General features: G+C 42.4%; 1 protein-coding gene across 1 annotated transcript in view; it reads right to left on the reverse strand.

Annotated features, from left to right (window-relative positions):
• Positions 1-2,600: 2,600 nt before the first annotated feature.
• Positions 2,601-14,528, reverse strand: part of QSER1 (glutamine and serine rich 1) — a 90,749-nt gene continuing 78,821 nt past the window's right edge. Inside the window, exons 11-13 of the mRNA XM_056526608.1 lie at positions 13,333-13,485; positions 12,575-12,670; positions 2,601-4,795 (exon numbers count right to left, since the gene is read on the reverse strand). Of these exons, the coding sequence (XP_056382583.1) occupies positions 4,655-4,795; positions 12,575-12,670; positions 13,333-13,485 (390 nt within the window). The 3' untranslated portion in view covers positions 2,601-4,654. The remainder of the gene's footprint in view (positions 4,796-12,574; positions 12,671-13,332; positions 13,486-14,528) is intronic.

The raw sequence follows: 14,528 nt of genomic DNA on the forward strand, positions 1-14,528 counted from the left end.
TTATACACAATAAAAACAGATTACCAGTGATATTTTCCGAATGGTCAAATAAAACATGCATAAAACATGTAAAGCAACCCAATAAAATAGTAATATACTTACAAATAACATTGGCATACCTATCACAACACTTCTGTCCTCCTCTACCATTCTATTAAACCCTACACTTCTATTGCTATAGAGGAGATCCCATTCAGTTATTCAGAATATTGAGCGTGTATCTTTCCCTATGCATGATATACAGTGTGACTATTGACATGATGCAAACCCACTCATTTGCCTGAAAGTGAACCAACTTGATGTGCCCATAGCGCCAGATTTTCTGTATTTTACTTTTCTGAACTAGTTCTCATGAACTAATGATTAAGGGTTTACATGTATGTATTTCACAATACAGTTTCAGCTGCCTACTTTATCAATAAAGGGGTACTCCGCTGCTGGAGCCGGGAGCTCGTGATGTCATAGCCCCACCCCCTCACAACATCATGCCCCGGCCCCTCCCATAGACTTGCATTGAGGGAGCAAGGTGTCACGACACGAGGGAGCAGGGCGTGAAGACATGAGGGGGCGGACAATGACGTCACAAGCTCCCGGAACAGGCTTCAGCATTCGGAACAGTTTGTTCCAAACGCTGAGCAGTGGAGTACCCCTTTAACTTAGGCTGAGTTTACATTTGCACTAAATCTCCATTTGGGAGTTCAGTTGCAGAATCCGTTCCAGTGAAAAACAATTGACCTGATGGTCCATTTCACAACTAACCCCAACAGGTCAAGATGACTGACTGTGCATTCACACGCTAGTAACTAGCAGCAGGTTTCCCACTGCGAGTTAGGCTACCATTCATTTGAATGGGTCATTGGACAGTCTGCAATAACCTGCTACTAGTTACTAGCGTGTGAACGCACCCTGAATGGGGTCAGTCAGGTGGCCACTAGGGTTCCCTATACCATCCAGAACATAATCCTGTCTGGCTGCAGCATCATCCTTGTCCCAGCTGAAGCACAAACATGGACAAAGCCCAATACAGATACAGAGCATCATGTAGTGATTGGGTGACGAGACCCAGTACAGCAGAGAAAGGGTGGGCTTATTGCTTGCCTCTGACTCACCCCTCCTGAACAGTGGATGTCAGAATGGGTGAGCAGCATAAGGGATTGATTTGTGGGCCAAATACAGAAGCTAGGCACACCAACAAAAAAAAAAAAAAAAACACGACATTAAAATAATCTGCATGACCTGGTAAGTATTGTTTTTTTTCTGTGATGACCGGTACGCTTTAAAGCTCGAACCAGACATAGTGGAGACTTCGCACCTCAAGTCCTACATGGCAAAACCTACAAAGTTCTCAGCAAAAGAATGTATGGCACTGTTAACTGATGCAGGTCAGCACTGTGGAAAAGATTCCCAAATCTTCAGAATTTCTACTACATCTGAACATGACCTTATCCAGTATATGACAATATTTTACAGAAGATATGGCGTACTTAAATTGTATAAATCCACTAGACCAGTGTTTCTTAACCAGCCTTTGGCTGTCTAGGCATGCTAGGAGTTGTAGTTTGACAACAGCTGTAGGCACCTTTGTTGGGAAACTGTGCACTTGACAGAATGGCTGTCTCCATTGAATGTAGGAAAGACCCAACAATCAGTAGTGTTCTAATAACAGACACTTTACCTAAATTTAGAGCACATACATGGTTTCATTTTAAGGGTACGTTCATGAACTGATCCGCAGCATACTTAACGCTGCCGATTGGCCGACAATGCACTTGCGTCCATTGTGGCTTCTCTCGGCCTAGCTCACTGAGCAGGGGGAGCGGCCGCGATGTGTGCGAGTACACTGCGCATGAGCGTCTGCTCGTAGCACGTCTGCTCGTAGCGGTAGATTGACGATATGAGCAGGCACAATTTAGGGGTCCATCACCGGCGGATCCACATCGTAAAATACGCTGCAGATCTGTCCATATGAATCTACCCTAAGGGTAACTCTCACAAGGACAGATCTTTTAAGCCTGGGCATCTAGTTGAGCCAAAGGAATCTAGATGCGACTCTTGGCAATGCAATGTGTGAAGGAAAAAAAGCAGGTGTTTTCAATAGAGCATCTTATTTGTAATCCTATGGCTTGTCCTGGTGACAGATTTTATTTAACAAGTCTATGCACACCTTTCCATCCTATTGCAGGTGTTTCCCAAGCCCAATAGTGAAGTGTTTAGTATCTTCTTAATCTTTCCGATGTGATATAATTATGGTCAGTGCATCAGGCATCACCACAATTGTCATTTGTATGGGATATCCTCAAATCCTGACCTGTTAGGGATACTTTTAGAGATGAGCGAACTTACAGTAAATTCGATTCGTCACGAACTTCTCAGCTTGGCAGTTGATGACTTTTCCTGCGTAAATTAGTTCAGCCTTCAGGTGCTCCGGTGGGCTGGAAAAGGTGGATACAGTCCTAGGAAAGAGTCTCCTAGGACTGTATCCACCTTTTCCAGCCCACCGGAGCACCTGAAAGCTGAACTAATTTATGCAGGAAAAGTCATCAGCTGCCGAGCCGAGAAGTTCGTGACGAATCGAATTTACTGTAAATTCGCTCATCTCTAGATACTTTAGGACTGTGCTTGGCAAACACTACTTTGAATTAAACTGCATAAGAATTTTGATTAGACTTTTCCAACCTTTTGGTACTGTAGCTTTCATGCATTTAAATACATTGCAAGCTGCTTAATGCCATTCAGTGTCAATGCTATCAGATGAGCTCTTGGCCCAGTCTCCGGTCCCACCTAAATTCTTATCTAAGCTGATATAATCAGATTTTCACTCTGTCTGTAGTTACACCTATCTTCTCCTTAATCTGAGCTGACAGAGAGCCTGGCTGCTGGGATTGTCAATGAACTGCATTAAGCAGCTTGCAATGCATTGCAAAATCTGCAAACTGCAGAAGCAAAACTGTCGAAAATGTGTGTTCTTTAAAATCAAAACAGACATGTTTTTGTTTCAAATAATACATACCAAAATAAAAAAAATCTCTCTTTCTTCACTTACATTAACTGGTGCCCTAGAGGCATATATAACCTTCTGAAAATGCACGTCCCAATTCTGGTGCATGTTACATGCACGGTCTGCAAGGGACAGCACTGGAGCTTTAAAAGAGCATGTTCTAAATGGTCAAAAAAAGTACCAGATATAAAACTAGTGCATAAGTGAATAGAGAATTTTTCAGAAACTACACAATTGGCACAGAATGGGGAGAAAGTGGCTCCTTCAAGACTTAATAAACCATTTTTCAACGTTTTGTATACTTCTACATTCAGCATGTGGCACAATTACATGGAGAAAGAAGGTTATGTATGTTATAAAAAAATAAAAAGAAAAAGAAATAAAAGAACACATTTGGCAATCAAGGCTCCACTGATCAAATACATGTTAAGTAAGTCATTTATTTCCAAGGATCAGAAAATTGGTTGCATTGTCTACATTGTAAAAACTATAGTAACCCGCTATACATTTTGCCGGTTAAAACTGCAGCTAACATCTAGGTGGGAGGAGGGGAAAGGAGGGGAGAGAAGCATTGCTTAAGATATATTGCATACAATATGTGAAATCAACATGTAAATGAAAGGGATTTACTGAAAGGAAGAACAAAAACAAAAAAAAAAGGGAGGTGTATTATTACAAAGACCCAGGAAACAGAATTATAACCACAATATTTTCTCTGTGAAAAATACAACTATTCGTGAGATAAAATGTACAATTGATTTTTTTTTTTTTGTAAAGAAAAAACAGTATAAAGGAAAATAGTTTTCTTCAAAACAGGGAAAATAGTTAATGTCATTTTTATCCATTATAATATAATTTGACACAAAAAGCAGTCAAAGGATTGCACCAACTCCGCGTTCAGTCTCCTGAACCAAAAGAAACTTGTAAAAGGAGTCCGTAAAGCATAACATTTTTTTCTACCATTTTTTTTTTTCAGTATTTTTTTTCTTTTTTTTTTTATCACGGTGGCTATCATAAAGTGATGTATCGCAAAACTCTGTTTTACAAAATGTACAATATTTCTAAATGCAGTGGACTGGAAAATAAAAATGCAAGTATTGTTTCTGTACCTCCACCTTATACGTTCTTGTCTTTTTAGGATGGGAGAAAAATCGGGCAAGGGAGAAGAGTAAGGATTCCCCCCCCCCCCTCCCCCAATTATAGTTTGTTTTTTTACAGAGGAAAAAAATTTAGTAAAGCAGTTTAAGTGTTAACGCTACAGGTAATAAAGTAATTCATTCTATAGTTTAGTGCATGCTGTATAATTTTGCCTGGAAACAAAAATATGCAATAGGCAAAGAGTTTACGAAATGAATGGGCAGGAGAAACGTGCTGCTCGTCTCCAAGGAGTTGGGTGGATATTACCGTAATTCCCAGCGTACTCTATGTAGATGTGAGACATAGCTGTATAGTCACCAGAGATCAGCCAGTCATGTATACGCCACATAAGTGTCTCTTGGCTCCTTTCTGGATGTTAATGCTGTTTGAGGGGAGGGAATATACTAGGAGGAGAGCTGTGAGAGATGTAAATAAGGTGGTGGGGTATCCAGAAAGTAGAAGAAAAAAAAAATTAAAATAATAAAAAAAAAATTAAAATAAAAAAAAATTTGCCAGGCTTTAAGAACATGTCTGTTGCACCCGGCTCAAAAGTTCACCAAATTTTTCAAAGAGATCCTCCACCCACTTCATGTTTTTCAGACAGTGGTTAACAAGCTCCGCTTGCTGTAGGTCCCGATTTGATTTCTGAACAGAGGTAACCTGAAACGGGAGGGGGAGAAAAAAAAAAGAAATTGCGAACTGTAAGAATGTAATGTGCACAGCATATGTAGGAGATAAACACTAAATAAGCTCAAAGCTGCCCCCTAATGTTTAAAGTTAAAACTGAACACACTAATATATATATATATCTATCTAAACGGGATGAGTATTTAACTCAGGGAGAGTTCACCACTCCTGGTGTGACGGAGCTTTCAAGGGCCACTAAGCACTCCGCAGGCATTCTGGGTAGGGGAATATGCAAATCAGCTCATTACATCACCTTTTCAGGCGATGTTCCCTGGTATCAGCTTAGCTCCAGTTACGGAATATAAAAAGCTAATCGGGATTAATGCCAATTAGCTTTTTATATTCCGTAACTGGATGTAAGCTGATACCAGGGAACATTGCCTGAAAAGGTGATGTAATGAGCTGATTTGCATATTCCCATATATATATATATATATATATATATATATATATATATATATATATATTTATTTATTTATAATTATTTTTATTTTTTTTAATCGGTATTCCCATTTGATGTGACTGCATATCACTAGAATGCACACACATTCACAATTAACCTCCTACATAACCAAAATGAAAATAAGAAGCTGTAATGTTGCTGCTTCGCCATTTTTCTATGCCTTGATGTGCAGGAAACTTAAGTTGGCCAAATCCACTTTAATAGAGCTGTGCTGTGCTGCTGTTTAACCCCTTAAGGACTCAGACAATTTTGGCCTTAAGGACTCAGACAATTTAATTTTTACGTTTTCATTTTTTACTCCTCGCCTTCTAAAAATCATAACTCTTTTATATTTTCATCCACAGACTAGTATGAGGGCTTGTTTTTTGCGCGACCAGTTGTCCTTTGTAATGACATCACTCATTATATCATAAAATGTATGGTACAACCAAAAAACACTATTTTTGTGGGGAAATTAAAATGAAAAACGCAATTTTGCTAATTTTGGAAGGTTTCGTTTTCACGCCGTACAATTTATGGTAAAAATGACGTGTGTTCTTTTTTCTGAGGGTCTATACGATTAAAATTATACCCATTATTATATACTTTTATATTATTGTTGTGCTTAAAAAAAAAATCACAAACTTTTTAACCAAATTAGTACGTTTATAATCCCTTTATTTTGATGACCTCTAACTTTTTATTTTTCCGTATAAGCGGCGGTATGGGGGCTCATTTTTTTGCGCCATGATCTGTACTTTTTTTTTGATACCACATTTGCATATAAAAAACTTTTAATAAATTTTTTATAATTATTTTTTTAATAAAATGTATTAAAAAAGCAGGAATTTTGGACTTTTTTTTTTTCGTTCACGCCGTTCACCGTACGGGATCAATAACATTTTATTTTAATAGTTCGGACATTTACGCACACGGCGATACCAAATATGTCTATAAAAAATTTTTTTTACGCTTTTTGGGGGTAAAATAGGAAAAAACGTACGTTTTACTTTTTTATTGGGGGAGGGGATTTTTCACTTTTTTCTTACTTTTACATTTTTTTTTACACTTGAATAGTCCCCATAGGGGACTATTCATAGCAATACCATGATTGCTAATACTGATCTGTTCTATGTATAGGACATAGAACAGATCAGTATTATCGGTCATCTTCTGCTCTGGTCTGCTCGATCACAGACCAGAGCAGGAGACGCCGGGAGCCGGACGGAGGAAGGAGAGGGGACCTCCGTGCGGCGTTCTGAATGATTGGATCCCCGCAGCAGCGCTGCGGGCGATTCGATCATTCATTCAAATCGCGCACTGCCGCAGATGCCGGGATCTGTATTGATCCCGGCACCTGAGGGGTTAATGGCGGACGCCCACGAGATCGCGGGCGTCGGCCATTGCCGGCGGGTCCCTGGCTGCGATCAGCAGCCGGGATCAGCCGCGCATGACACGGGCATCGCTCCGATGCCCGCGGTTATGCTTAGGACGTAAATGTACGTCCTGGTGAGTTAAGTACCACCGCACCAGGACGTACATTTACGTCCTGCGTCCTTAAGGGGTACTCCGGTGGAAAACTTTTTATTTTTTTTATTTTTATTTAAATCAACTGGTGCCAGAAAGTTAAACAGATTTGTAAATTACTTCTATTCAAAAATCTTAATCCTTCCAGTACTTATTAGCTGCTGAATACTACAGTGGAAATTATTTTCAATTTGAAACAGAGCTGTCTGCTGAATCACGAGCACAGTGCTCTCTCCTGACATCTCTGTCCATTTTAAGAACTGAACAGAGTAGGAGAAAATCCCCATAGCAAACATATGCTGCTCTGGACAGTTCCTAAAATGGACAGAGATGTCAGCAGAGAGCACTGTGCTCGTGATGTCAGCAGAGAGCTCTGTATTCCAAAAAGAAAAGAATTTCCTCTGTAGTATTCAGCAGCTAATAAGTAATGGAAGGATTAAGATTTTTGAATAGAAGTAATTTACAAATCTGTTTAACTTTCTGGCACCAGTTGATAAAAAAAAAAATTCAAAAAAATATAAAAAAAAAGTTTTCCACTGGAGTACCCTTTTAAGTGCTGTGACCCCTTCATTCTCAGGATTAGTAAGGATTCCAGAAACCAGATGCCCACCGATCATGGGATGACAGCATATTCTAGAGATGTTAACTTCATGAGATGGGAATATCCAAGCGTTTTTCAGGACTTTTATATGGGCAGCCTACCCTTAGAATAGGTCTTTAAAGGGGTACTCCGGCGCTTAGACATCTTATCCCCTAACCAAAGGATAGGGGATAAGATGCCTGATCGCGGGGGTCCCGCTAAAATCGCCGTTAAAATCACGTTCGCTCTGGGTCTGAATACTGTCAATCACGGGGCCGGAGCATTGTGACGTCATGGCTCCGCCCCCATGTGACATCCCACTCCACCCCTCAATGCAAGCCTATGGGAGGGGGCGTGACAGCTGTCGTGATGTCACGCTCTTCCGTTCCCGTGGTCGGGAGCCAGAACCTCCAGTGCTGCCGGAAGCAGATACAGGTGGGTGCTGCATGCTATATTGCGGGGGTCCCCAGCGATCAGACATCTTATCCCCTATCCTTTGGATAGGGGATAAGATGTCTAGGGGTGGAGTACCCCTTTAAAGGAGTTATCCAGGACCAGAAAAAAAGCCAATTTCCTCCCAAAACAGCACCACACATTCTCCATGTTGTATATGCTATTGCAGCTCAGTTCTATTTAAGTAAATGGTGCAAAGTTGTAATACCAAAGACAACATGTGGACAGGTGTGGTGCTGTTTTTGTTATCCTGGGTATTGTAGAGGTTGTGCATGGTATTGCAGCTCATCCTCATTCACAGCTGCAGAGAGCTACAATACAAGGCAGAGCCACAAAAAAAAAAGTATGGTGCTGTGTGTGGTAAACCATGCCGAATATGCAGCGCTCTCATGAACACTGCTGAACGTTCAGTCAGCTGACAGGTTTCCAACTCCCAGGACCCCACCAAAGAATAGGCCATCAATACTGAAATCACAAAACACACCTTTAAATTAATTATAGGCTATCAACCAGGTAAGTGCAGAGACCCCATATGTGTACGTGTTTATTCCTCAGTACAATCCCAACGTAGTTATTTTTAGAACAAAAAACAAATGCAAACAATCCAGAAAGTTCAGATCCTTAGTTCTCTCAAGGTCGTCCTGCCCTATCCTGCTGGAAGCAGCTGCACCAGGCGACTGTCAAGTAATATCTACACTTATATTTGCTGCCTCAAGTTTATGGTTAGACACAATAATAACAAACACCAGGGTAGGTGCAGATCAAGCATTTTCACTGCCATAAATCTGCAGCAAAGTTTGCATTGCCACAAATTCAGCTGTTTGCATTGCCACAAATTCAGCTGTTTGCATAGTTCAACAGAAAAGAACCAAAACAGTGGCACCGAAACCTATAGCCCTCACAGCCACGAGATGGAGATACTCACTTCAGGCAGGAAACCAGATCCAACCATACACGGCGGTGCTAGGACAATAAACAGGAATCAATGATGTGCAAATTGTAGAAAAGGACAGGCGTCCTGCGCTCACCGCGTAAGATCGGGTTATTCAACTCCCATCTTGGGCCGCTCCTCCGGTAGGGAAATCAGGACAGAGTGGGGCGCTCAGAGGCGACTGCCGGCGGTATCACGCATATGAATGCACTTCGTCCGGCCTCTTCCGGTAGGGAAATCAGGACAGCGTGGGGCGCTGAGAGGCGACTGCCGGCGGTTTCACGCATATGAATGCGCTTCTTCCGGCCTCCAGAGGAGGCCTGACGAAGCGCATTCATATGCGTGAAACCACCGGCAGTCGCCTCTGAGCGCCCCACGCTGTCCTGATTCCCCTACCGGAGGAGCAGCCTGAGATGGGAGCTGAATAACCAGCTCTTACGCGGTGAGTGCAGGACGCCTGTCCTTTTCTACAATTTGCACATCATAGTTCAGCAGAATCTCAAGGAGAATTTCCAAGTGGAATTTTTCCACCTGATTCTGCTCAGAAATTTTGGTCGGGTTGACTCTATGGAATTTAGGAATGGGATTCCACTGCACTGTTCACACTGCAGAGTCTTTGACTGGAAAATCCCTGTTAAAAATTCTGGCGAATTTCCGTTGCACAGACATTGCAGTCTATGGGGACAGCAATATCTGCGCGGTCCTCGCGCCGATTGATTCAGCTGGTGCTGGCCGTGCTCGGAAGCTCTGAATAGAAGTTTTCCTTCCAGAGCTTCTCAAGTGTTAATCCGGCCTTAAAGGGGTTTTACCATAATCCAATTTCCACAGCAAACTTACCGTATTTATCGGGGTATACCACGCACACCCGCCTAGAACACGCACCCTCATTTTACCAAGGATATTTGGTTAAAAAAAGTTTTTTACCCAAATATCCTTGGTAAAATGAGGGTCCGTGTGTGTGCATGCATGTGTATACCATGATACACTTTTTCTGACCCCGCAGAAGCCCCCAGGAAAGGCAGGGGGAGAGAGGCCGTCGCTGCCCGCTTCTCTCCCCCTGCCTTACCTGGGGTCTAGAGCCCTGCTGCCGCCACTTCTCTCCCCCTGGCTATCGGCGCCGCTGCCCCATTGCCTCCCCCATCCCCAGTTTTATAATTACCTGTTGCCGGGGTCGGGTCCGCGCTGCTTCTGGCTCTGGTGTGGCGTATCCTGTGTCGTTGCTATGACGACGTCACTCGTCATTGCGCAGCGCATAGCAACAACGCAGGATACACAACACCGGAGCCAGAAGCAGCGCGGACCCGACCCCGGCAACAGGTAATTATGAAACCGGGGATAGGGGAGGCAATGGGGCCGCGGCGCCAATAGCCAGGGGGAGAGAAGCGGCGGCAGAAGGGCTCTAGACCCCAGGTAAGGCAGGGGGAGAGAAGCGGGCAGCGACGGCCTCTCTCCCCCTGCCTTTGCTGGGGGCTTCTGCGGGGTCAGAAAAACCGGGGATGGGGGAGGCAATGGGGCAGCAGCGCCGGCAGTCTCTGGACCCCAGTATAGGCAGGGGCAGAGAATCGGGCAGCGACGGCAGGTCTCTGGACCTGCAAAACCCGCTGCAGTTCATTGATTTAAAGCACCTGCTTTAATTCATTGAACTGCAACAGCTTATCGGCGTATAACACGCAGATAGACTTTAGGCTATAAATTTTCGACCTACAGACCCAAGCAGGGTTTTTTTTTTTTTTTTTTGGACCACCAATTGTACTTTGTAATGACATAAAAGCAATCAAAAAGTTTAATCAAAAGAGGACCATTTTTTTTAAAATGAACTTTTCTCTGGTATACGAAGTGACCAAAAATCAGAAATTCAGTATTTTTTACCGTTTACACCATTGACTGCGCATCTTCATTAATAGTTCAGACATTGACATACCACTTTTTTTGTTTACATAATTTTATTTTATTACTTAAGTCAGCCAATGTCAATAAGCATATCACTACTTCTCTTATCAAAGGATGTCTAGTGTACTTTTTCTCCACCCATTTTTTTTTTTTGACAGTGGTTTTGACTTGCGCACAACAAATTTCTCAAAAAGTCACAAGGATAATAATTTTCATGTGTTATCAGTACTCTGTATATTTAAATGGTGTAGATGTGCGCCTAAATCTTGCTCTTTTTATTCCCTAAAAGGGAACCAATTTATCAGATTTTACCCTATATAACGCTTGACAATGTGTTATATAAGGTAAAATCTTAATCCTCCCCATCCCTGGGGGACGCTCCTGCCTGCAGGGATAGGGAGGATATGAACTTGCAAATTACTTCCTGACGTGCCCGTAAGTAGTCCCCTGGGTGGGGAGCTCCTCTCACCTAGTCGCTTGTCTTTGGCCGGCAGTGACGCCCCCACGGCTTGATTGATGGGCCACATCATCGCTCTGCTCATTGAACAGACTGAGCAGAGAGATGACGCAGCCTGTCAATCAAGCGGAACTTGTAAACTGCTCCCCACCGGCCCCGTAAGTAGTTAAGGGGCTGGCGGGGAGCAGTTTATAATTTCAAATCCTCACCATCCCCGCAGGCAGAAACGTCCCCCAGGGATGGTGAGTATAAAGATTTTACCCTATATTACGGTTTGACAAGCTTTATATAGCGTCAAATCTGATGATTGGTTCCCGGGCCATTTTTCATTTTAGCACTTTTGTTTTTTCCTACCCACCTTCTAAAAATCATTCACCTAAAAAAGTTCACTGCTCCTACCTCCACCTGCCACACCTGTGCCTGGACGTGATCAGCAGCGTTTATAATCTCCACAAGTCCAAGGCAAAAAGGATGTCCAGTAAAAACTTGGATCTTTATTGGAAAAACTTCATGTGGAAGTAGTAACGCCAACGCGTTTCGGACCTAGCAGTCCTTAACCATGGCAAGAGGACATGACAAAGGACCCTGCGAGGTCTGAAACGCATTGGCTTTACTACTTTCACATGATGTTTTCCCAATAAAGATCTCCAAGTTTTTACTGGACATCTTGTGCAGGACTTTGTCTTAAATATTAAAGTTCGGGTACCATCATGTTTGTCCAGGACCGTTTCATTATTTTGTTTTTCAAAATGATTCTGTTGAACCACAATTCAAAAGCAATGTCTGAGTTTTATCAGTTAATTTTAAATAAATTGTTATTTATTATCACTTTTGTCAGTTTCAAGTTCTCTCAGGGAGCATTGTGGGAATTTCTGTCTTTAACAGAAGGGTACCAACACATTGCCCATGGTTGTAGGTTAAAATTTTAAGTAATTCATCAGTTTATACCGATTTAGCTTCATGGTAAAACCCCTTTAAGTATGCCTACCCTTTTCAAAAACTTCTGTTATAGTGACATGCCAGATGTTTTAGGTCAGGGTGCTGAGATCAGCATTTATTGCTATGACATATCAGACGTTTGGTAAAAAAAAAAAAAGGATAGGAAGACATCAAAGGGTAGGTGTCCGCAGTTGTTCGAGGAATGAATACATTTAGGCCAAACATTTTTGTAAATGTGGTGCACATTTAAAGAATCCAGCAGTAAAGCATTTCTGAACGAAATCCGTAAAAAGAATAGACTTCTATTCTTTTTGCAAACGGCGGAATCAGGATCTCCATGGAAGAAACATCTGCTGTGAAAATTGCAGTGTGAACAGTGCACCAGAATCCAAATGAAATAAATGGGACTCTGCTGCAGTGAAATGTCCATGCAGACATTCTGCCATGTGAACATACCCCAAGAAGGATAATAGTTTAAAACAAATTGTGTGATTTTTGCACATTAAGAGAAAAACTGGAATGTGAGCACTTACCTCATCTTTGCATATAAGGTATATGTGGTACTTGTAATGGTGGAGTGCATGATAGAGGGAACATAACTGGGATTTTTCTGGATCTACAGTGAACTCCTGTTGAAAAATAGATTGATAATGGTGAAATGAAACATGGCTAGAAATGACATTCACATAGAGAACTAAATCAACACGAAAGAGACTTCTTTTTCTAAAAGCTACTGTATACTAGGGAAGTGGACTGGTCAGCAAGTCCTAGATGATAGATTGCAATAGGTCTTGAGTACACTCTCCCAGGCAGAATGCTGCTTATCCAAAAGATACATGCAGACAAATTACTACCTGAGAATGAGCAGAACTACAGAAGTAAGAGTACAAACACAAAAGTCGACAAGCCTACATAGGAGAAAAAAATTACAATCTAGGAGGAAGCAATGTGTCCAATTTCCTGCTTCCAAAACTATATATAATCAATGTGGAGGATCAACTCTTGGGACCCCACTGATACGGAGAAAAAGGGGCCGCCATATCAGTTTCACCAGCACAACAATGCTCATAACCCACTGGTGCAGGTAACTGCAGAAAGCTACATTCATTTGAATGGAACTGTTCTGCAGTTTAGTCCAGAGAAGGTAGGTAGATAAAACTGTAAAGGGTACAAATCACTGAATCAGTGCTGAGAGCCCTTAAGTCTCAGCACAGGTGTCAGAGGTCAGAACACCAGCAAACTATCGATATGCTATCAAAGCACAGGCAAGAGTGATAGCATCATAACATACCTGTGATTGCTTTGAAGGGTTTTTAGCAGGTCGCATGGTTTTCTTGTTGTACCACTTGCCATGTACTTTTATTTTACACACAGCTGCTCCTCCTGATTTTCCTTTTGTGTCACGATTGATCATGGTTATATCAGGATAATTTTCCAAGGCATTCTAAAAATCCAAAAGCGGAAGAGGAAAGACAAGTCAGTACAAACTATTTTATTATTTCCGATCACTACTTCTCTTCAATAACTGCCCATTGTTCCAATAAATTGCAGAATGATTTCAGGGGTTTTCCAGTTCCATATAGATTTTGAGCACTTTATAATAAAACTTTTTGTAACTACATTTTGTCAATCAATTTTAGAGTGACCAATGCATGTCAGGTAACCAGAAACACCCCCAGAGGACACCGGATGCACCTGTACACCCTGGTTGCCTGGTAATTGGCGCATCAGAATGTATATGTACTTCCTGAGTCTACCATGAAGCCACTGTGGGTAACGGTTGCTATCAGTAGCCAGGGATCCAGGACTTTACTTTCACTTTCGACATGGCGATCAACTTTGAATGCCATGTCTAAAGGGTTAATAGCATGCGGCACAGCCGTTGTTAGAGGCCGGGTCCGACCCGCTATGGCCCCGCGTTATAGAACGGGAGCGGACTCAGGGTGTACAGGTATGTCTTGAGTCCTTAAGTGGTTAATCATATTGTCCCAAAGAATAAAGAGAACATGTCATTTTTACGAATAAATGAAGGTCTCCTCTGTGCTGAGTCTCATCCACTGCAGAGAGCTATAAAAAGAGATATTAAAGGGGTACTCCGCTGCTCAGAGTTTGGAACAAACTGTTCCGAACGCTGGCGCCGGGAGCTAGTTACATCATAGTCCCACCCACTCGTTACATCACACCCCGCCCCCTCAATGCAAGTCTATGGGAGGGGGTGTGACAGCTGTCACGCCCCCTCCCATAGACTTGCATTGAAGAGGCGGGGCAAGACATCATGAGGGGGCGGGGCTATGATGTCACGAGCTCCCGGCGCCAGCTACAGCGTTCGGAACAGTTTGTTCCAAATGCTGAGCAGCGGAGTACCCCTTTAAGTGAAATCTCTTTGCTAGCAAGAGAGTTTTCACAGTGGAGGAGATGGGTCTAGTTGCAGAGTGGAGCACCATTCTGCAGCAGAGGAGGTTTTACTATGAAGAATCAAGCTGTGTG

Source organism: Hyla sarda, chromosome 6 (assembly GCF_029499605.1).
Source record: "Hyla sarda isolate aHylSar1 chromosome 6, aHylSar1.hap1, whole genome shotgun sequence".
Lineage (NCBI taxonomy): Eukaryota > Metazoa > Chordata > Amphibia > Anura > Hylidae > Hyla > Hyla sarda.